Raw genomic sequence first — 24324 nt, 5'->3', positions numbered from 1 at the left:
GGATCATCCTATTCTTTAGATAATCATGGCCATTTCCTTTCAGGGCCTTGAAGATCAGACATAGAGTTTTAAATTTAGCCCTGTATTGTACTGGTAGCCAATGAAGTTTTTGCAAAAATGGTGTGATGTGGTCACGTTGCTTGCAACCTTCTATGAGTCTTGCTGCTGCATTCTGAATCAACTGGAGCTGTTGCAGGCCCTTTGTAGTCAGACCATTGTATAGTGCATTGCAGTAATCCAGTCTTGATGTTACCATGGCATGCACAACTGGGATAAGATTTACCTTCTCGATGTAAGGAGAGAGGCATCGTAGCTGTCACAAATAGTAGAAGCAGCTCTTGAAGGTTGCTTTGATTTGGGGAATCAGAATAAGTGTTGAATCTAGCAGTATTCCAAGGTTCCTGACTTGTGATTTGAGGGGGAATTCATACTTCCCAAAGGGATTTTGATGTCAGGTATGTATCCACTTGTTTTAGGGACCCAGAAAAGCCCAGTTTTACTTGGGTTCAGGCAAAGTTTGTTGAGTTTAGCCCATTCTTGAATTGATGTTAGACAGGTAATCAGTTTATTCAAGGCTGTAGGTAAGTCAGGTTCAATGGGTTTGAGTAGCTGCACATCATCTGCATAGATGTAGAACTAAGTGTCCATTGACCGAATCAGCTCAGCTAGTGGCTTGAGGTAAATATTGAACAGAATAGGTGACAGTGTCAGTCCTTGTGGTACCCCGTAGGTCAGTGTCCATGGTGGTGATGAATTGTTGCCAAACATTATGGATTGTTGCCTGCCGGATAGATAGGATATGAACCAGGCAAGTACTGTTCCATTGATACCTGTTTCTGTCAGTCGTGCTAGCAAGATATCATGATCCACAGTGTCAAAAGCTGCTGAGAAATCTAGCAGTACTAACATCGAGGCGAATCCCTTGTCTCGGTTTCTGTGAAGATCATCTAGCAGGGATACGAGGACCGTTTCTGTTCCATAACCGGGTCTGAATCCAGATTGTCATGGATCTAGCCAGTTACTCTTTTCTAGTGTGAAGATGAGGCTACTGTGAAGATGAAGCTCCCACCTCAGGATCCCAGGTCCCTCTTTCACTCAGGGTGAGCTGGTTCTCAGTATGCAGATTTTATGCAAATTAGTCTACTACCCCTTTCTACTCAGGGTGACCTGCTTCTCAAACGCAAACACAGTCAGGTCTCATCAACAGGCTTTTTCTCATACAAATCTTTATTCCAGCCCCTGGGGCACACTTCTTTTAGCTTAAAACACTTTCATAAGCTTAAACAGTTCTTCCAGCTTAACCAGTTCTTCCTACTCAGTGCAATCTTCCAGCTTAAACATTTCTTCTTGCACAGTTCAAACCCAACAGATTTCTTCCCCCTGAGCCCTCTCACACAGGCATTTGGGCTCAGTACTAACTCAGTCCTGGACACACAGTCCCTCCTTGTAGCACACAGCTCTAGACACCCAGTCTTTTCATCTTGGACCCACAGTCCCTCTTTGAACACACAGTTCTTATACTTGATACTTCCTTGTAGCACACAGTTCTAGACACACAGTCTTTTCATCTTGGACACACAGTCCCTCTTTGAACACACAGTTCTTACACTTGATACTCTAGGGCCTTCTTACCCCAGCCAGCTTCCTTCTTGGTAACACACAGTTCTAGATACACAGTCTTAAGGGCACAGCCAGTACTTCTCATGGGGATCCTCCTGCTTCAGCTACCAGCTCTCTTCTTCAGCTGCTAGCTCTTCCTTGTAGCACACAGCTCTTCTCCCTGGACATTTTAGGGGAACAGCGCCCTCTAGGGGCCTAGCCAGGGTAGGATAGCCTCTTCCTTATCACACTAGCCATTCACTAAGTTGAACACAGAATGTTTGTTCTATGAGTTTCCCTAGAAACGGGATGTTGGATACTGGCCTGTAACTTTCAAGTTTGTCCTGGTCAAGGTTGTTTTTCTTCAGCAGAGGGTGAACCACTGCCTTTTTTAATGTTGTTGGTAGTTGCCCATTATAAAGAGAGGCATTCACAATTTTTGTGGCACCTTTTATAAGGCCCATACTTGCCTGCTGCACTATCTTTGATGGGCAGGTAGTTGGTCGAAGTCCGCCCGGCACTGTCCTTAAGTTCCAAATACTGGAGTTGCTTGAAGCCCACTCCAGCTTATTCCACTCTGTCTTATCATTTGTGGGACTTAGAGGCATATTTTCAAAGCACTTTGGGAGGCTAAGTTCCATAGGTTTCTATGGAACTTTGGGAGGCTAAGTGCTTTGAAAATGAGCCTCATAGTCTGTAAAGGTCTGCCCAGTATTGTCCTCAGGCTCCAGCCACTGAAATTGCTATCGAAGTCCTTTCCAGCCCATCCTAAACTAGATTGCCATATACAGGAAACAGACCGTAGAAGTCTGCCCAGCACTGCTAGAGTTGCCATCTAAGCATCACTCGACATATCCACACACATGCAGCCATTTAAGTTCAGGGGTTTTTTTTATACCATCCATTTGCTAATTAGAGATCCTCTGTGTTCATCCCATGCTGTTTTGAATTCCATCACTGTTTTTGTCTCTACCACCTCCCTCAGGAGGGTATTCGAGGCTTTGACCACCCTCTCTGTGAAAAAGAATTTCCTGACATTACTTCTAAGTCTACCACCCTACAACCTCAATTCATGTCCTCTAGTTTTATTGTTTTCCCTTCTCTGGAAAATAATTATTTCTATATTAATACCTTTCAAGTATTTAAACATCCGTATCATATCTTCCCTGTCCCTTCTTTCATCAAGGGTATATATATTCAGGTCTTCCAGTCTCTTCTCATGCATCTTTTGGCTCAACCCCTTTTTGTTGCCTTCCTCTGGACCACTTCTAGTATTTTTATATCCTTAGCAAGATACGGCCTCTAAAATTGAACACAGTACTCCAGGTGGGGCCTCACCAGTGACTTCTACAGGGGCATCAATACCTCCTTTCTTCTGTTAATTACGCCTCTCTCAATGCAGCTTAGCATCTTTCTGGCTATATCTACTGCCTTGTCACACTGTTTTGTTACTTTCTCGGACACCATCATCCAAGGTCCTGCTCCCTGTCTGTGCATATTATCCTCTCATCTCTTAGGATATATGACTACCTTGGATTTCTTACATATTACATCTTCACATCAACAGTTTAAAATATCCCTTAAGACCTATTCACTTTACAAAGCTTTTGAGACGTGCAGGGGGATAATCGAATGGGGGCGCCCATCTTTAAGGGCGGCCCTGTAAAGGGGCGGGGCAACCCGTATTATCGAAACAAGATGGACGTCCATCTTTCATTTCGATAATACGGTCGGGGACGCCCAAATCATGAAATTTAGGTCAACCTTAGAGATGGTTGTCCCCGCTTTTCGGCGATAATGGAAAGCGAGGACGCCCATCTCAGAAATGACCAAATCCAAGCCATTTGGTCATGGGAGGAGCCAGCATTCGTAGTGCACTGGTCCCACTAACTGAATGGAAAAAGCCCTTCCCTTACCGATCCGGAAAGGAACAGGCATGCATGAAGGAAATTGCATGCAAATGAGCTGCTCGCTGTTAGCTCATTTGCACACGATTTTCTTCCTAAGGAGGGGAAGCGACGGCAGTTGAGGATGTCCTTCCCTGCAACGGCAGTTGAGGATGTCCAAAATGTGGATGTTTCTGTGAGAAGGACGCCCATGCCTTTGCTATACCTCTGACACCCTCTTTATTTATTTATTTGGATTTTGGATCACAAGTAGCAGCAGTGGGATTTGAACCGGCCACCTCTTGATTGCAAGACCAGTGCTCTAACCACTAGGCCACTCTGACACTCCTCCACTCTACTCCACTCCCTTGAAATTTGGCTGTCCCTGTGGGGGGCAGTTGAGGTCGTCCAAAATGTTTGAAAAAAGGACGTCTACGCCTTCGTTATGCCTCCACTGACACACACATACTGTCCCCCCCCCCCCCCCCACAGGGATGACCAAATTTCAAGGGAGTGGAGCAGAGTGGAGGAGTGGCAGAGTGGCCTAGTGATTAGAGCACTGGTCTTGCAATCCAGAGATGGCCAGTTCAAATCCCACTGCTACTACTTGTGATCTAAAATCCAAATAAATAAATAAAGAGGGTGTCAGAGGCATAGCAAAGGCATGGATGTCCTTCTCACAGAAACATCCACATTTTGGACATCCTCAACTGCCGTCACAAGGACGGAGGCATAGCCAAGGACACACTCTAAAAAAAAAAAAAAGACAAAAGCTTTTGAAGTTGTTTTTTTGAAGGTGGGAGGTGGTTAGTGGCCACTGGGGAAGTCAGGGGAGGTCATCCCCGATTCCCTCCGGTGGTCATCTGGTCAGTTCGGGCACATTTTTTTTGCTTGGTTGTGTAAAAAAATGGACCAAGTTAAGTCATCCAAATGCTCGTGAGGGATGCCCTTCTTTTTTCCATTATCAGCCGAGGACACCCATCTGTTAACCATGCCCCCATCCTGCCTTCAGTACACTGCCAACACACCCCCTTGAACTTTGGTCGTTCCCAAGACGGAAAGCAGTTGAGGGCGCCCAAAATCGGCTTTCGATTATTCCGATTTGGGCGACCTTAGGAGAAGGATGCCCATCTCCTGATTTGTGTCAGAAGATGGACGCCCTTCTCCTTCGAAAATAAGCAGGATAGTGACACCCTGTTCAGAGTGGTAAGCATCAGGGGAGCAGTCACCAATGAGTTGGGTTTTCCAATGGCATAACAGAGCCCTTCTCTGTCTGCCCTCTTTTTCTTGTCCTGTGATATGCAACTTTTATTCTACTCTTTGGCTTTTTTGCTCGGAGTTATATTATTATTTGTAATGTAAACCACCTTGATGGTTGGTCTGGAAGGTTGTATATCAAATAAAAAAATAAACTTGAAAATTGAGTGCCATGAGTGGGAAAGCGCGGGGTACAAATGTAACCCAAAAAAAAAAAAACGCTGTATCTTTTCAGAGTTATTGCTTCTAGAACTGGACAGAATTTTCTAGGTGAGGTCTCACCAATAGTCAGTACAGAGGTACTGTATTAGTACCTTTTTTCTGCATGCTATGCTTGTCCCTATATATCACAGAATCCCTAAAACTGTTGGCACCACTTTATAACACCAGTTTGGGGCCTTGAGAATATCATATGTTATCAATCAAAGTCTCTCCTGGTTGGTGTTCATCAGTTTCTCACCTTCCTTCAGGAGACTTAGAGGGCCATGGATTTGATATACCACCTTTCTGTGGTATAACCAAATGGTTTACATATATTATATGCAGGTACTTTCTCTTTTCCTAGTGGGCTCACAATCTAAGTTTTGTACCTGGGGCAAGTTCTGTAGGTTCTCAGCCTATGCAGTAACCATTAGGCTACTCCTCCATTCTTCTCTCCAGGAAAGCAGACTGGAGGTCTGATGGCTCAGCAGCTTTCTCCAGCTCTGCTATAGCTTTTCTGGCTATAAGCCACCTGGCCTTCTGGGAATTATAGTCCAAATCTCCTTTAAATAGAACCAGGCTTTAAACTTGCCTGAATTTTATCAGTGAAAATGTCTGTCTCTCTGTTTTCTTACTGAATAACTGACAGCCCCTATCTCCAAATTATCATCTTTGAATTCCATTTCTAGTATGGTTAGCTCCCTTACATCTACCTTGGCACTGAAGCAAATAATTCATTTCCTCTCTCTGCTATGACCTTGTCTGAGTGCCCCCTTTACTCCTTGATGATCTAATGGTCCAACTGCCTTTCTCACAGGCTTCCTGCTTCTAATGTACCTGGGATCTTCTCTCTTTCTGCATGAGACAAGTAATACAGGTTGAGCAGACAGGCCATCAGGGCTTCCCAGTCCACTGGAGTGTAATAATTTGAGCCATAAAGGTGTCTTGCAAGTTTCTAAGTAAGTACATCCAATTATAACATCCTAGGTCGAGCAGTCCCATGCGTCCCTCTTGCCATGACCCTTTAAACCACAACATCAAAAGCCTGGCATGCTTTTACGGCTATAAGAATTTTGATAAATCTTCCAGAAGCTGCAGATCTTTCCTCAGTTATCAGAACTGTAAGCAGATGCAGTGCATGGAGCCATTTCAAGAAAACCATTTTAAACAAAAATATTTGGTCAACTAAAGAGGTTAGAAGCGGCTGCCAGTTGAACAGCTGTATTCATGTCCACTCTATTAATTGAGGAACATTACAACTATACAACTTCTCTAGCAGTTGGGGTAGATAAATCCCCAAGTACAGGAATTCATAGCCAGCCCATCTAAGGAGAAATTCTCCTTCCTACCTGTGCTACACCTCCACAAGTGAGACCGTAGGTCTAAATTAAGTCTCAACCCAGAAAGTAATTGAAATTGACTGAAAAGAAGCAATAATCTCTGCAAGGAATTTTCTAAATGTCAGATGCATAAGCATGTGAAACGTAATTCTGTAACTGGGCTCATATGGATACACAAATGCACCAGTTAGCACCACTCACGGGCCCAAATGAACTACATCCTGTTCTGTAAGGTAGCATGTAAGTACAAAAGGGCATACACATGGGTGGGCCATGGGCATGGCTCCAATTTACATGCTTAACTTGCAAAATACTGTAAATTATGGTCACTTCATGGTGCACATAGGTGTGCCAACTTACACCAGTCATAGACCTAGTTTAAGTGGCCACACCTAAATGTAGGTGCATTGGTCCCAAATTTTGCTAGTATTCTATAATGGAATCTTGGCTTCAAGATGCCATTATAGAATTGGCACTCGGTGCACAGCATCACTGCACCTATCTTGAGACGTCAAGTTATAGAATTGTCCCAGTAATCTGTGAAAACACTCTAGGTTTCCCATCTTGACCCCCCTTTATTCCTTCTGACAGTAATACAACCCTCAGCAAAGGTTCCAGATTAGCAAAAACAAAGCTGACAAGAGGGGACAGCCCTGCCTAGTGCCTCTCTGGATTCAAACTCTGCAGACAATCTTTCATTGACAAAAAACATTGCATGGGCTTCAGTTAAGAGGACCCTCCCAAAAGGCCAGATCTTTCCAAGACCTCAAATAAATAATCCCAGACCATGTGATCAAATTCCTTCTCAGTGTCAAAACTGCTTAACATAGGTGGCATCCTGTTTTTCTTATAAAACTCCACCGATCCCAAGATTCTCCTTACGTTTGCTACTGGGTACCGTTGCTTGACAAATCCTGACTGACCTTCTTGCACAAGAGACAGAAACAGCCATAGAAGGCAATATCATAGTGAAACCTCCCTTCTGTTCCAGCCAATTCCTTTATAAAATAGCCCATTATTGTCCTCATCACTGTCACAGCAACTCAGGAGGAGGTAGGTCCTGACTTGGCAAGAAATTTAAAGTCCTTTCTGGAGTTAGAGAGTAAGTAAAGGGATATTTTATTTAGGGAAAACAGGATTTTAGAAGACTATTGGTTTCCCTGCTGAACATTTTACAAAGGAAAGCAAGACACAGTGGATGAAGGTCACCAAATGCCAAAACTTGGCTTATTTGACTGATAAACTTTGACATAATAAACTCTGTGACCTTCATCCACTACATCTTGATTTTCTCTGCTGTGGTGGTCAATTTTGGATTAGCGATGATTGACTTTCTTGGTATGGTGTTGAACTTTTGTTTTTCAGAAGGAGGGGGGATCTCAGTCACTGACTTATTCTTCAGTTATGAGTAAAAAGAGATCACAGGGAATATGTCAGCCTCCCCCTATCAAGCTTTTGGCTTTAGTTTGGAGGGAGGAACGATTGTGAGGTGAAGCAACAGCCTCTTACTTTACCAGGATAAACAGCTGTCTGAAAATTACTTACCCTAAATATGGTTAAAAGTGCACATGGGAAACAGTAATGCATATATTTCTACCAACAGAAAAAGCAGACAAGATTAGAGGCAGTGTGAGGTTAGGAGAAGCAATAGTGTACCAAGTTTTGCATTTTCAGAACTATGTGAATTTTCTTTCAAAGGAAAATTACCCACAGAACAAAACAGGTGTCAGTTTCTTTGATTACTTCTTTCTTCAACAATTTTTAAAGAGAAGTGTGTATGGACTTTGTACTTACCCACTTAGTTTTGATAATTGTCACATAAATGTAATTGAGGTTGTTGAGAGATATAAAAACCAACATTTGAAAACAATTAAGGATGCTAAACTCAATACAAGTTAAGCTTTCTTGGAGACAGTAAAAGTTTGCTTAATATTGGGGATGCTTATGCATCCATTGTACCCACCAAGTTTGTAACTATGGTGGGAGAGAACTCAGAATCAGAAGGCTAGCACTGATTTCCACCACTAGTTGGCTAAATTCAGAAATCATGATCAAGCACTCATCTAGCTAGCTAATTTTGTAATTATCAGCTGAAAATCTAATAGGTTCAGCTGAAAATCAGCTTAACTTAAATTCTAAACTCTAGTTTTGAAAATTGATCCTGCATTTTCTAATGAGATCCATGATGGATTCTGTGGCTTGAAGTGTAGTCATTGCCAAATGCTTCATCATATGATTATTATCAGCCTGTTTGTCAGCATCATGAGGCTAACTTCTTCACTCAGATTAGTGGTTGTAATTAACTCCCCCTTCCGAATCACTATTTGTTATGAGGGTAATTTTATAACAGACCACTTATGTATTACAGGCCAAGGAGGCACCTGCTTTGAGGCTATTTTATAAAATCACATGGGGCTCATTTTCAAAGCACATAGACTTACAGAGTTCCATAGGTTACTATGGGGCTCATTTTCAAAAGAGAAAAACATCCAAAAAATGTCATAAAGTACCATTTGGACGAATTTCTCCTCAAAACATGCAAATTGGTATTTTCGAAACATAGTTTGCAGACGTTTATCTATGCAATTCATCTCCAGTTCATCCAAATCACAAGGGGGCATGTCTGGGGCATTTTGAAGGCAGGATTAGGGTGGGCTTAGGGTGTGCCTAACACTTGGATGTTTTACAGCCATAATGGAACATAACCATAATGGAACATAACCAAAATGTGTAGGGCAAAAACATAAATGTTTTGGTCTAGACCTGTTTTTCTAATGAATAAGATACAGAAAGGTGCCCTAAATGACCAGATAACTATTGGAAGGAATCAGGGATGACCCCCCCCCCTTATTCCCCTAGTGCACTGACCCCCTCCTAACCCAAAAAAATGTGAATAAAAATGGTACTCGTCAGTCTCTATGACAGCTTCAGATGTTATAGTTGGGTCCATTAGAGTAGCATGTAGTGGTGGGTGCAGTGCACCTTTGACAGGTGAACCCAGGCCCATACCTCCCTCCTACCTGTCACACTTGTGGTGGAAACTGTGAGCCCTCCAAAAGCTCACTAAAACCCCACTGTACCCACATCGTATGCCCCCTCATTCCAGAATTTTCCTTCATTTGAAAAAGGCTCACTTTCTGTACATTAATGCCCCTGAGATATTTAAACATATATATCATATCTCCTCTCTCTCTCCTGTCTTCCAGCTTATACATGTTGAGGTTCCTGAGCCTGTCCCTATATGTTTTATGTCGAAGACCGCTTACCAGTTTTGTAGCCGCCCTCTGGACCAATTCCATCCTGTTTATATCCTTCTGTAGATGTGGTCTCCAGAATTGCACACAGTACTCTAAATGGGGCCTCACCAGAGACTTATACAAATACAAGGGCACTATCACCGCTTTGTTCCTGCTGGTCATTCCTCTCCTTATGCACCCAAGCATCCTTATGGCTATGACCACTGCTTTTTCTACCTATTTGGAAACTCTAAGGTCATCAGACACATGATGTTAAATAGAGCCGGCCCTAGGACCGCTCCATGCGGCGCTCTACTGATAACATCCCTATCTTCAGAGCAAGCTCCATTTACCACTACTCTCTGTCTCCTTCCGTTCAACCAATTTTTAACCCAGTCAGTTACTCTAGGTCCCATACCATGGCTAGTCAGTTTATTTATGAGTCACCTGTGTGGAACCGTGTCAAAGGCTTTGTTGAAATCTAAGTACTGTATACCACATCTAGCGCCCCTCCCAAGTCCATCTGTTTGGTCACCCAGTCAAAGAAATCAATCAGATTCGTCAGACACGACCTGCCTCTAGTGATGCCATGCTGCCTCATGTCCTGTATTCCATTCAGTTTGAGAAACCGCACAATCCTCCACTTTAGAAATGTTTCCATTAGTTTACTCGGCCCCGAGGTCAGACTGACAGGTCTGTAATTCCCAACCTCCTCCTTACTTCCACTTTTGTGCAAAGTTACCACATCCGCAGTTCTCCAGTCCTCCGAGCCCACTTGGACTCTTAAGGAAGCATTGAAGAGATCTGTCAGCAGAGCCTCCAGAACTTCTGAGTTCTTGAGCACCCTGGGATATATCCCATCAGGCCCCATTGCTTTTTCCACGTTTAGTTAAGCTAGCTACTCACAAACACAGTCCTCTGAGAACAGGTCTTGGTTCTCCATCCCCATTCACATTTTGTCACATCCCTCGCTCCCTCTGGTTGCTCCTCTGCGGGAAGCAAGGGCCGGGAGGAAGGACCCGCAGCCAGGGAGGGCTTACCTGATGGTTTCCCGGATGGGCGCCAGTTCCGGGTGCAGTCGGGGCTGAGCAGGTGCCCATTGCGGAGATGGCTGCCCTTCTTGAGGCCGCGGCTGAGAGCTGGGGCTCGCCACGGCAATAGCCGCCCTGTCCGGGGCCGAGCCCGTGGGCCGGCGATCACGGCTTCCAGGCTCTCGGTCGCCGGCTATGGGGTCCGTGCTTGCACCAGCGGGGAGGATGGCGCCGAGACGTGATGGCCGGCGTCTTCTCCACATTCGGGTGCGGGGACCCGAAGCTCCGCCTCAGAGGAACCAGATTGGGATGCTGGTGCTGTAGCCCCACCTGGGAGGCCGGACGGAACCAACCAGAGGGATTTCTTCAGTAGCCAGGTTCCGATTGGCCGGCCATGTCGGCTGGGGCTGGGCGGTTGAATGCTGACAGTATTTAAGGAGCGGGGGCTGAAACAGGACGTTGCTTCAGGTTCTGTTTCCCAAGGCCAGTCTTTGTGTCTTCTTGTTTTCTGTGCGTTCCCTTGCTCTCCTGGTTTGACCTTTGGACTGTTTCTGGACAACTCTGTTAGCCGCCTGCCCTGACCTGTTGCCTGTTTTTGGACAACACTGTGAGCTGCCTGCCCTGACCTGTTGCCTGTTTTTGGACGACTCTGATAGCCGCCTTTCCTGACCTGTGGCCTGTTGTTGGACTACTCTGATTTCCACCTGCTCTCCCCGCTCCCGGTTCCGGTTCTGGGTCAGTTCGTCAACCCCGCGGTTCTGGAAGTCCCGTTGGCCGCCTGCAGCTGGGGGCTCAACCCCCGGTGAACGGCGGTCGCCGCAGGTGAAGACTTGGGGTTGCACGGCTGTCCTCTGAGGTCCTTTGGGGCCTTGCGGGACCTAAGGGCTCACCTTCTTTTCAGACAAGACACATTTGTTTTCTGCAGTCCTACCCCCAGCCTTTCATCCATGAACACAGAACAGAAATAGTTGTTAAGCAGTTAAACTTTATCCTTATCAGCTTCTACATATTCCTCCTCCTCAGCTTTGAGCCTCACAGTGCTACTATCCGCCTTATTTTCGAAAGAGAAAGACGTCCATATTTCGACCCAAATCGGGAGATGGGCATCTTTCTCCCGTGGGCGGCCAAATCGGTATAATCGAAAGCCAATTTTGGCCGTCTTCAACTGCAATCCGTCGCGGAAATGGCCAAAGTTGACGGGGGCGTGTTGGAGGCGTGGTGAAGGCGGGACTGGGGCGTGGTTATCGGCTGATCAGAAATGGGCGACTTTCGCCGATAATGGAAAATAATAGCCATTTTTAGCGAGAATTTACGGCACTTTTTTTGGACCCTTTTTTTTCACGAACAAGTCCCAAAAAAGTGCCCTAAATGACCAGATGACCACTGGAGGGAATCGGGGATGACCTCCCCTGACTCCCCCAGTGGTCACTAACCCCCTTCCACAAAAAAAAGAACTTTAATAACTTTTTTTTCCCAGCCTGTATGCCAGCCTCAAATGTCATACCCAGCTCCATCACAGCAGTGTGCAGACCCCTGGAGCAGTTGTTAGTGGGTGCAGTGGACTTCAGGCAGGTGGACCCAGGCCCATCCCCCCCCTACCTGTTACACTTGTGCTGGTTAATGCTGAGCCCTCCAAACCCCCCCAAAACCCACTGTACCCACATGTAGGTGCCCCCCTTCACCCCTTAGGGCTATGGTAATGGTGTAGACTTGTGGGCAGTGGGTTTGGGGGGGATTTGGGGGGCTCAGCACACAAGGGAAGGGTGCTATGCACCTGGGAGCTCTTTTACTGTTTTGTGTTAATTTGTAAAAATGCCCCCTAGGGTTCCCAGCTGGTGTCCTGGCATGTGAGGGGGACCAGTGCACTACGAATCTTGGCCCCTCCCATGACCCAATGCCTTGGATTTGTTCATTTTTGAGATGGGTGCCTTCGGTTTCCATTATCGCTGAAAACCGATAGCGCCCAGCTGAAAAACGGCCAGCTCCTAGGCATTTGCCCCGCACAACCTGTATTATTGGAAAAAAGATGGGCGCCCATCTTTTTTCGACAATACGGGTTGTCCCATTCACGGAAATAGGCGCCCACGGATATAGGCGCCCATGGAGATGGGCGTTCGCGTTCGATTATGCCCCTTCATGGTACTTCCAGCAACTACTGGAATACCTGACAAAATTCTCAATACTTCATAAATCCCAATCAGGTTTCAGGCCACAAATCAGCACTGAGACGGTCACAACCACCCTGATAATGATATTTAGAAGCATAATATGCCAAGGACAAAACATGTTACCCTACAATTCAACATTTCAAGTGCATTTGACCTAGTAGAACACACCACACTAATGACACTGCTAGACAACATAGGCATCAGCAGCGAAGTGGCAACATGGTTCAACGGCTTCCTAAAGACCAGATTCTACATTGTAAAGATGTCCAACCAAACATCAGCATCCTGGATCTCTCAGTGCGGGGGTACCACAAGGATCACCAGTATCACCAATATTATTCAATGTAATGATGGTGCCACTCGGAAAAAACTGGAACTAATGGGTTTCAACCAATTTATATATGCAGACAACACCATCTTCATACTTTTCCAAAACAATATCACAAACATACAGGACAAAATTTAAAAAAGGACTGGACCTCATTGAAGAATGGGCAACAATATTCAAACTCAAACTGAACAGAGACAAAACCAAATTCCTCGTACTATCCAGCCCACACAACCCCACATCCTACCAAAAATTTACAATCAACAGACTTAACACATCAAAACACAACTTAAAATATTAGGAATAATTCTCAACAAACATCTAATACTGGACAATCAAATATCAGCAATAACACCAAAATGCTTCAGAACACTATGGAAATTGAGAAGAATGAGAGACTATTTCCCTAGACAACATTTCCAAATACTGGTTAATGAACAATACTATCGCAACTTGATTACTGTAATGCAGCATATGTAGGATGCAAGGAAAACACACTAAAGTTGCTGCAAACAGTTCAACACGGTAGCAAGACAGATCTTCAAGAAATCAAAATATGAAAGAGCAACCCCACTGTTTGAGACACTGCATTGGCTACCAGTCAAAGCAAGAATAATATTTAAATCGAGCACCCAAATCTTCAAGATACTATTTGGAATGGCACCCAGATATATGCTTAACTTGATTGAGTTATCCTCAAGAAATGTTTTTTGTTTTTTTCGAAAATGGCCTAGAAAGATAAATGCACAAAGCACAAGAAATGGTATTTAAAAATAAAAGACATTTTTTTAAATTATTTATTTATAATTTTTATGAATTTTACAAGAAACACTTGTACAGAAAAGTGTTACCATACCATACAAGAAAATATTTTATAAACAAAATCTATTAAATGATAATTACTGCTAAAGTCCACAGTATAGGCAAGGCACTATTCAAAAATTGGTTAACATAGGAAAAAATGAATAGAACATATTCCCGCTTATCCTATCACAGAGTAGATACTAATGGAGGAAGCACCAAGACATTTTTCTTTTTTCAAAAACAGTTACATTTCCTATTCAGATTTGAGACGTTCATGCAAAGTCCAACTTAGACATCATATTGAAAATGCCCCTCCGTGTAAGTCTGAGTGCTTTGAAAATACGCATCTATGTGTTTTTATAAAATACTAGGGGTAAAGTTACAGTCACACTTAGAAACCACAGACATTTGTCTGTTTGAGAGCAAACATAAACGTTAACATGTAAAGTATGCATGGATTTTATAGACAGCACATGTAAATTGTAACACTGCCTGTGCTGTGTACCCCAACTCTGCCTTTGCACACACCTACACATGGGTCATATAAAAGCATTCAACTTCTTCTCACTATCAGCGGCATAATCGAAAGAGAAGGACGCCCATCTTCCGACACAAATCGAGAGATGGGCGTCCTTCTCTCAGGGTCGCCCAAATTGGCATAATCGAAAGCCGACTTTGGGCGTCCTCAACTGCTTTCTGTTGCGGGGATGACCAAAGTTTATGGGGGCATGTCGGCAGTGTACAGAAGGAGGGACGGGGCGTGGTTAAGAGATGGGCGTCCTCGGCCGATAATGGAAAAAAAAGGGCGTCCCTGACGAGCATTTGGCTGACTTTACTTGGTCCAACTTTTTTCACAACCAAGCCTCGAAAAAGTGCACGAACTGACCAGATGACCACCGGAGGGAATTGGGGATGACCTCCCCTTACTCCCCCAGTGGTCACCAACCTTCTCCTACCCCCCCAAAAAAATTAAAAAAACATTTTCCAGCCTCTATGCTAGTCTCAAATGTCATACCCAGCTCCATCACAGCAGTATGCAGGTCCCTGGAGCAGTTTTTAGTGGGTGCAGTCCACTTCAGGCAGGAGGACCTAGATCCACCCCCCCCCCCCCCCCACACCTGTTACACTTGCGGTGGTAAGTGGGAGCCCTCCAAAACCCACCCGAAACCCACTGTACCCACACGTAGGTGCCCCCCCTTCACCCCTTAGGGCTATGGTAGTGGTGTACAGTTGTGTGGAGTGGGTTTTAGGGTGGGTTGGGGGGCTGAGCACCCAAGGTAAGGGAGCTTTGCACCTGGGAGCAATTTGTGAAGTCCACTGCAGTGCCCCCTAGGGTGCCCGGTTGGTGTCCTGGCATGTGAGGGGGACCAGTACACTACGAATGCTGGCTCCTCCCATGACCAAAGGGCTTGCATTTGGTCGTTTTTGAGATGGGCGTCCTTGGTTTCCATTATTGGCGAAAACCGAGGTCGTCCTGTTCTGTCTTTACTGAAGAAAATCCGGGAGAAGGACCACGATGGACTGGCAAAAGTTCATTTGAGAATGGAGTGGATATAGCACCATTCACGGAAGAGAGTGTGTATCAACAACTAGAAAAACTAAAGGTGGACAAAGCCATGGGACCGGATGGGATCTACCCCAGGATATTGAGGGAGCTCAGAGAGGTTCTGGCGGGTCCTCTTAAAGATTTGTTTAATAAATCCTTAGAAATGGGAGAGGTTCCGAGGGATTGGAGAACGGCGGAGGTGGTCCCTCTTCACAAAAGTGGTGATAGGGAAGAAGCTGGAAACTACAGGCCGGTAAGCCTCACTTCGATTATTGGAAAAGTAATGGAAGCGATGCTGAAGGAAAGGATAGTGAATTTCTTGGAAGAAAATGAGTTGCAAGATCCGAGACAACATGGTTTTACCAAAGGGAAATCGTGCCAAACGAATCTCATTGAATTCTTTGATTGGGTGACTGGAGAATTGAACTGTGGACGTGCTATAGACGTAATCTACTTAGATTTCAGCAAAGCTTTTGACACGCTTCCCCACAGGAGGCTCTTAAATAAACTGGATGGGCTGAAGATAGGACCCAAAGTGGTGAACTGGATTAGGAACTGGTTGACGGACAGGCGCCAGAGGGTGGTGGTGAATGGAGTTCGCTCGGAGGAGGGAAAGGTGAGTAGTGGAGTGCCTCAGGGATCGGTGCTGGGGCCGATTCTGTTCAATATATTTGTGAGTGACATTGCCGAAGGGTTAGAAAGTAAAGTTTGCCTATTTGCGGATGATACTAAGATTTGTAACACAGTGGACACCCCGGAGGGAGTGGAAAACATGAAAAAGGATCTGAAAAAGCTAGAAGAATGGTCTAAGGTTTGGCAATTAAAATTCAATGCGAAGAAATGCAAAGTGATGCACTTAGGGAGTAGAAATCCAAGAGAGGCGTATGTGTTAGGCGGTGAGAGTCTGCTAGGTACGGATGGGGAGAGGGATCTTGGAGTGATAGTATCTGAGGATCTGAAGGCGATGAAACAGTGTGACAAGGCAATGGCCATAGCTAGAAGGTTACTAGGCTGTATAGAGAGAGGTGTGACCAGCAGAAGAAAAGAGGTGTTGATGCCCCTGTACAAAGTCGTTGGTGGGCCCCACCTGGAGTATTGTGTTCAGTTTTGGAGGCCATATCTTGCTAAGGATGTAAAAAGAATTGAAGCGGTGCAAAGAAAAGCTACGAGGATGGTATGGGATTTGCGTAACAAGATGTATGAGGAGAGACTTGCGGACCTGAACATGTATACCCTGGAGGAAAGAAGAAACAGGGGTGATATGATACGGATGTTCAAATATTTGAAAGGTATTAATCCGCAAACAAACCTTTTCCGGAGATGGGAAGGCAGTAGAACGAGAGGGCATGAAATGAGATTGAAGGGGGGCAGACTCGAGAAGAATGTCAGGAAGTATTTTTTCACGGAGAGGGTGGTGGATGCTTGGAATGCCCTCTCGCGGGAGGTGGTGGAGATGAAAACGGTAACGGAATTCAAACATGCGTGGGATAAACATAAAGGAATCCTTTGCAGAAGGAAGGGATCCTCAGGAGCTTAGCCTAGAATGGGTGGCAGAGCTGGTGGTTGGGAGGCGGGGCTAGTGCTGGGCAGACTTATACGGTCTGTGCTGGGGCTGGTGGTTGGGAGGCGGGACTAGTGCTGGGCAGACTTATACGGTCTCTGCTGGGGCTGGTGGTTGGGCGGTGGGGATATTGCTGGGCAGACTTATACGGTCTGTGCCAGAGCCGGTGGTGGGAGGCAGGGATAGTGCTGGGCAGACTTATACGGTCTGTGCCAGAGCTGGTGGTGGAAGGCGGGACTGGTAGTTGGGAGGCGGGGATAGTGCTGGGCAGACTTATAGGGTCTGTGCCAGAGCTGGTGGTTGGGAGGCGGGGTTGGTGGTTGGGAGGTGGGGATAGGGCTGGCCAGACTTATACAGTCTGTGCACTGAAGAGGACAGTACAAATAAAAAAGTAGCACATATGAATTTATCTTCTTGGGCAGACTGGATAGACCGTGCAGGTCTTTTTCTGCCGTCATCTACTATGTTTACTATGTCCATCTCTAAGGTCAACCATCTCAACATTTAGGTCAACCATGTCTTAGGTCGATCTAAATATTGAGATTTGGGCGTCCCCAACCATATGTTCCAGGCCATGTGGAGACTTCGGCGCATCAGATATCTCCTTCCCAGAGACCTGTTCCGTACCCTTGTCCACTGGCTTGTCCTATCCCACCTGGATTATTGTAGTGGTATTTATGTGGGTTGCCAGGCCTCCTTATTGAAAACGTTCCAAACGGCTCAGAACACTGCGGCGCGGCTCATCCTTAAAGAAAGGCGTTTTGCACATGCTGAACCCCTGCGATTTAAACTTCATTGGCTGCCAGTACAGGAGCGCATCGCTTTTAAGATCTGCTCCCTAACACATAAAATCATTTATGGGGCCTCCCCGGATTACATGCTCCCCTTGATCGACCTTCCGCCTAGAAATGCCAACCCTGCTGCTCGGTCCTATCTCCACCTCCATTTTCCGAATTGTAAGGGAGTTAAGTATAAGAAAATCTTCGCCTCGTCCTTCTGTTATTGGAGTCCCAAATACTGGAACACATTACCTCGTCACCTTAAAACTCAAGAGGATCATGCCCTTTTTAAGAAGTTGTTAAAGACATTCCTCTTTGCTAAGACTTACCACTCAACTTGCCATGTTGATTAAAGTATCCCTTGTCCCTTACCCTACCTAGTTCACGTTGTTAGTTTCTTCCCTCCAACCTACTTCTTTATGCTTGACTAAGCTATTAAGTTTGTACTCTTATTTAATTCTCTGTGAGCCACATTGCGCCTGCATGAGTGGGAAAATGTGGGATATAAGTAATAAATAAATAAATAAATAAATAAATATTATCAAAACGAAAGATGGATGTCCATCTTGTTTCGATAAGACGTGATGCCCCGCCCCTTCACGGCGACATCTTCAGAGATGGGCGCCCTTAGAGATGGGCGTCCCCGTTCAAAAATGCTCCTCCATGTGTACTTTAACACATGTAAACCCTGAGATAATTTTATAAAAGCTAAATTCTATATGTGGCGCAAAAAAAGCACTATTCCATAAGCCGTGCTTAAAGTTAACTGCAGTTTATAGAATAGCACATATGCTCCCGTTATGCCCATGACCCTTTCATTTCTGCATCCCCTTTTTCAGATCACGCGTAAAGGCATCTTAATTCTAGCTAGTGCCAATAATTGCTTGTTAAAAAGCTAATTATTGGCACTAATTAGCTTGTTATTCAATTAAATTGGACGCGTACACAATTTTTGTCAAATTTTATAGATTTAGAGGGGTATATGTGTATATAAAAGCCTTCATGAGTAAAAAAAAATTAAAATACTTTAAAAATTACCTCAGTGACCTTTTACCCAATCACAAAAGGGGCTGACAAGTATGTGCATAAATTCCACAATTTAGTCATTTACGCGCATATGTGAACAATCTGGCAGTGCAGTACATGCCAATCTTTGATGGTATATCTTTTGCAAGTGGGCATTCACATGGGCCAAATTTGGGCAAAACATGGAATTATGGAGCACTATTAATTTACACATGTATCTCTGAAGTATATGCATGAGTCTGTGGGTGGTGTAGGAGCTTGCACATATTTATCCGGTTACGCTACTATTCTGTAATCAAAAGTAGGCACCTCCTTTTCATTATAGAACAGGTGCTATTAGGTTGTTCATGATACCTAAATATAGGTACCCATTTATAGAATTACCCTCAAAGTGGATGGTGTGAACTTTGTAAGAATTTTAAAAAACTCAGTAGTTTTACAGTGTTTAAAATAAGCTGGAGAAAAGTGAAATTGATCAGCATTTTAAAAATTCTTATATTCAGGCTAAAATGTTTTTCTTATTGATTGCACAGTGGCACATCTGAAGGTAAGTATTAACACTCCATTTGCAGTAATGAAATCACTTCATGCTTGCATTGTTGACAGAATGCTCTAGCATTTAGCAAATGCTAGTTATACCATAAGAATATAGAAAAGCATTGTTTTGTAATTGTGTGCATTTTGTTTTGTGGGTGCATTTAACTGCAATAGAAAAAAGCATGTGGCCTTTGTAGTGAGGCAGCAGGTAGGGACTAATAGCATGCAAATACACAGTAAAGTTGGTAGCCTGCAGTTAGGAATGATCACTTAATTAATTGGCTACACCGAGTGGCAGTGTTTCACATGTTTTGCATGGAGTTGCCTTTGTTTCACGGAACACTGTTATAATGTATATACCACGAAACATGAAGAGACATATATTCAAAGGATTTGTTTAGCCAACATGGTTAACCAAACAAATCCAGAGGTTTCAATACCACCCACTCAGCAAGTAAATTTAGCACAGTTGAACTGTTGTGTGCCCAAAATTCATCCTCATTCAAAGAAACAAGGCTGGAGATATTCCCTGGGCATGGTATGTTCAGCGCTGTCTGGTTAAAGTTATGCCCCTAAATCTGGTTGGCTGAGAGGTTGTGCTAATGTTATCTGGATATCTGCTCCAGGGGCGTAGCCAGACACCCAATTTTGGGTGGGCCTGTACCTAAGATGGGTGGGCAGAAGAACCCTGTCCCATCCCACAGGTGATTTGGTCTCTCCTCTCGCCTGGATGCCATATGGTCTCTCAAACTTCCTCCCTCTCCCGCATACCTTTTAAATACCAGATTTTCACCGGCAGCAAGCAGCAACTAATACACACTGGTCATGTTGGCCCCACAGCCTTCCCTCTGATGCAACTTCCTGTTTCCACATAGGTGGGAATACATCACAAGGAAGGCTGTGGGGCGGGTGCGAGCAGTATGTATCAGTTGCTGCTTGCTGCAAGATCTGCTATTTACAAGGTATGCAGGAGAGACAGTTGTTGAGAGTTTTCAGCTGGTGGGGCTTGGGAATCCCTGCCAGCCACATCATAGGTGTGCTGCTACTAGGTGGGCCTGAGCCCAAAGTGGGTGGGCCTGGGCCCACCCTTGGCTACGCCACTGATCTGCTCAGTGTCAGATTTCTATGATAAATACCACTGAATACCTGGGTGGATTTATGCAAATAAACATAGTTAGACAAATGCATGATATTTGTGTTTGTTTTATTGTAATAATTTCAATTTTGTTCTGCTCCTTTTGTCTTCCACTGCTCATTTTATTGTGGATCCCTATTAAGGCTGAAGTTACCAAGGGGATGTTTATGAGCATGTATAATGTAAATGCATAGGACTTTTACATTTGCCCCCCGGATTCTATATAGTATGACCAAAGTTACATGCAGAAATCTGATTGCATTCTGGATTTGTGCATGCAGTTTAATTTAATAACGAGTCAATCAGTGCTGATAATTGTGAACAAGCAATTATTGACACTAATTGGCATTAATTAGAATTTACGCACACAACTGTCTAAGCGTATTCTGTAAAGTAATGCATGTAAATTCTAAGGCACCTAATTGAAAAAGGGGCATGGAACGGGCGGGTTGTGGGCATTTCTTAAAACTATGCACGTTTTTATAGAATACACCTGGTACTACAGGCGTAGGCATTTACACCAAGTTTTACTTGGCATAACTGCCTGTGACTAAATTTAGTTGCCCGGACAGTGCTAGGCGTATTATATCAACTGCACCTAAATTTAGATGTTCATAGAATACGCCTAGGTGTATTTTTTTCAGTACCAATTTTTTAGATATATAGAATCTAGCCCTTGATGCATTGGTATTCCTTTACCAATGGTTTAAAACTGTATCACTTTGGGTTCTGATTTCATGAAATTTCAGAAAGTAAGTATATTTGGATATGGCTCTTACTTAAACGTAGCACCTTAAAAACACTAAAAATATCTTTTTTCATATTAAAAATTACCTTTCTGCTAACGATGCAGTTTCTTTGTAGCTCTGCAATAAAGTAGTATTTCTGGTGAGTTTCGTTGGAAACCGTGGTACATTCACTCGTGGTTACAGAGCAGTCATCATGGATATGGCATTTTTATATCATGTGGCATATGTAATCGTCTGCATGTTGGGCCTTTTCGTGCATGAATTCTTCTACAGTTTTCTGGTAAGTTTGTGTATCTGACAGTTATGATAGAAGCATAATTTTTATTAACCAAAGGATTGATTGTGACCACATGGAGTATATTCTGTGAAAAAAAGACTATAATGAACATAATCATCAAAAATTGTAGTGCAGTATTTTCTAGAAGTCCAGCTGAGGCAACCACACCAACAACATCCTTTCTTAGCTTGAAGAACAGTCTTTCATAGAAAATGTGTGTGTCATCATGTATTGGTAAAGGATGTGGGAAAGAGAGACACAAAGAGAAAAGAGGGCTATAATTCACCATGTGGTCTCAGATTTCTTTTTCAAACTGACAATTAGCCAAATTATATATGCTGCTGGGTGTTTTTTTTTACAACACACTAAGTGCTAGGTAGAAATAACTGCTTTAATGATCCATCATTGAACTGCCTTATAAACTACAGTATGTGTTTCTGTTAGAAGTCTCCTGTTAGAATATTAAATCCACCATGGGCCTGATTTACCAAGGCTTTTTCACACTGTCTGTGGGAAATAAAGCTTAGCAAATGAGTCACTGTGCCTGCAAGAGGGAAACTCTAGTGTATTTATCAGCCTTATATGAATGCTTAACTTTATTCTGAATATATGATTATTTTAAATGAAGGTTCTTATTTCCAACAATCTAAGCATACGCCCTTTAATCATGTAATAAAAATAATTGCTTTATTTTTTAGCTAATATTTTACTATTAACAAAGTTGAAGCATGTATGCATGTGGTCATTACATTTATGGTGAATTGTTTGTGACTTGGGAAATATATACAATGATAAATTTAATGTCAATGAAAATAAAACGATAGAGACAATTTTGAGCAGCCCGCATAATAGCCAGAACATTTACAAACTTCATTTATTTAAAAAAAGGAAAAACAACCCTTTGGAAAGCCATATCACATATTGATAGGTATTATCTTTAAACATGAAAATGTTGATACTTAAAGAAACATTGACACAATCTTCTGTCTATGGGAACAGAATAATTGCTAGTTGCTATTAAAGTGTTGCAACTACATTTCACCAGAACTCATAAGAGACCAACAACCTGCTCTTTGCTAGTGCACTGTACCTGAACATTAATGCCACAATCAATCACCAGCAACCAACATTAAAAATCTGCTCTTAGATATCTACTACTCTTAATTACTGTTTATAAATTGGGAATATATATATAAACTCACTGCAAAATCTTAAATACTTGTTAAAATAAAGCTCCATAGTCTATGGGTCCATATTAACATTAGTAAATCACATTGAATTAGTGTATCCTTATTTGTTCAATAAAAATTGTTTACAGTTAACATTAGTAAATCATAAAGTCTTATTATTTAAAATACTGACATATTCCCCAGATTCTTGCGCAGACAAATTTGGGTGTGCATCCAACTTGAACATGCAATTTAATTAACAAACCAATTGGTGCCAATAATTGGGTGCTAATAATCAATTATGGGTGCTAATTGGCAGCAATTTGGATTTATGCACACATCATGCTAGGTGCTATACTATAAAGATGCACATGTAAATCTTTTGGCACACAAAAGAAAAGGGGGCGTGGCTATGGAAGGGGGTGTGGATCCCGGTGCTACATGGTTTTCTATAAACAGCACCCAACTGAAGCACCATTTATAGAATAGTGCTCAGCACTCATTTTTTTTGGTGCCCAAATTTGGATATCATGTACTGAATCTTGTACAAATGTAGCTATTTCCTTTCTTATCTTCACATACAACAAAGAATCACAACTGGCAATAATCTGTCAAGCTTTCTGAAGCTCTTACAAAAACCTGTATGCCTGTGCAAATGCCTTAATATAGTTGTTTTTTCTGCGCAAACAGGTCACTATGGCAACATTAAGAAATCTGTGTCTTCTAAAAAAAAAAAAATTATTTGCCAAGGCCTGGTGAGCCTCTAACTGACAACCTTCTATATACAAGGCATCACCATACCCGATTGAGCTGTGCTGTTAGTTGCTATGAGTTGATGTGTGTAGTAATAAAACATAGGTTTCAACCTATATCATCATCTCCTTTTTTATTAATAAGCTATTTCTGAAAGGCATAAGTTTGAGAAAATAAATTAGATAAATATAAAAATATTAACCAACAAAAAAGGAGATAAATAAGTTTGAATAGGGGCGCCATATGGGCAGGAGTGAATAGATATTGCTCCAGCCTGATCACCAGTGGACCACTAGGGAATCCATGTGGTAGCTGCTGTTAGGAGGTGAAAGACCCTTTGGGTGGTTGGTAGTCTTGGATCGGGGGGGGGGGGGGGGTTGGGATTGGGATGTGCTCTGGATGTTATGGGGGAGGAGATTGTTCCGTATGGCTTATTCTCCAGGGTAGGGCAGAGGAAGGCTCTGACAGCCCTGAGTCTCCAGCATTGGGCTGCGGCTTTGCTGCACGATGCTCCCAGGCCGCTAGAATAACACTGTTTGCGGGGTGGCTCACAAGCAGCTTTATTCTTTTACCATGGGATCCAACAACCTGCGGGACTGTTATCCCACAGGTTGCTGAATCCCAGGGTAAATCAAGGTGTGGTAAAAGCTTTCCTTTTACCACACCTTGATAACTTCCCTCCTTAATCTTCCATTGCCAAAAAATACCTACTGTATCTGAATGTACACCGTTCTGATAGCTTTCAGGCTTGCAGGTGGTATATAAGAAATTTAATAAATAAGATAAAGTAACAGGAGTTATATAGAAAAAAGGTTGATAAACTTAAAGAAAAATTGCTTATGAAGTCAGAAAAGATGCAGGAAAATGATTTCATGTAGAATAGGAGTACTAGGCATGGGTAAGCAAGTCCTTCTACAGTATGCACAGCTCGTGTTAGTCCTT

The 24324-nt window shown here is 43.4% G+C and overlaps 1 protein-coding gene across 2 annotated transcripts in view; it reads left to right on the top strand.

The window, feature by feature from the left end:
- Nucleotides 1-24324, top strand: part of LOC115477466 (inositol 1,4,5-trisphosphate receptor type 2) — an 801768-nt gene that overhangs the window by 703699 nt on the left and 73745 nt on the right. For both annotated transcript variants that reach the window (XM_030214365.1, XM_030214364.1), the window contains exon 49: nt 21299-21463. In XM_030214365.1, the coding sequence (XP_030070225.1) occupies nt 21299-21463 (165 nt within the window). The remainder of the gene's footprint in view (nt 1-21298; nt 21464-24324) is intronic.

The sequence above is a fragment of the Microcaecilia unicolor genome, chromosome 9, assembly GCF_901765095.1.
Source record: "Microcaecilia unicolor chromosome 9, aMicUni1.1, whole genome shotgun sequence".
In the NCBI taxonomy this organism is placed as follows: domain Eukaryota; kingdom Metazoa; phylum Chordata; class Amphibia; order Gymnophiona; family Siphonopidae; genus Microcaecilia; species Microcaecilia unicolor.
This window is presented reverse-complemented; position numbering and strand designations above follow the sequence as displayed.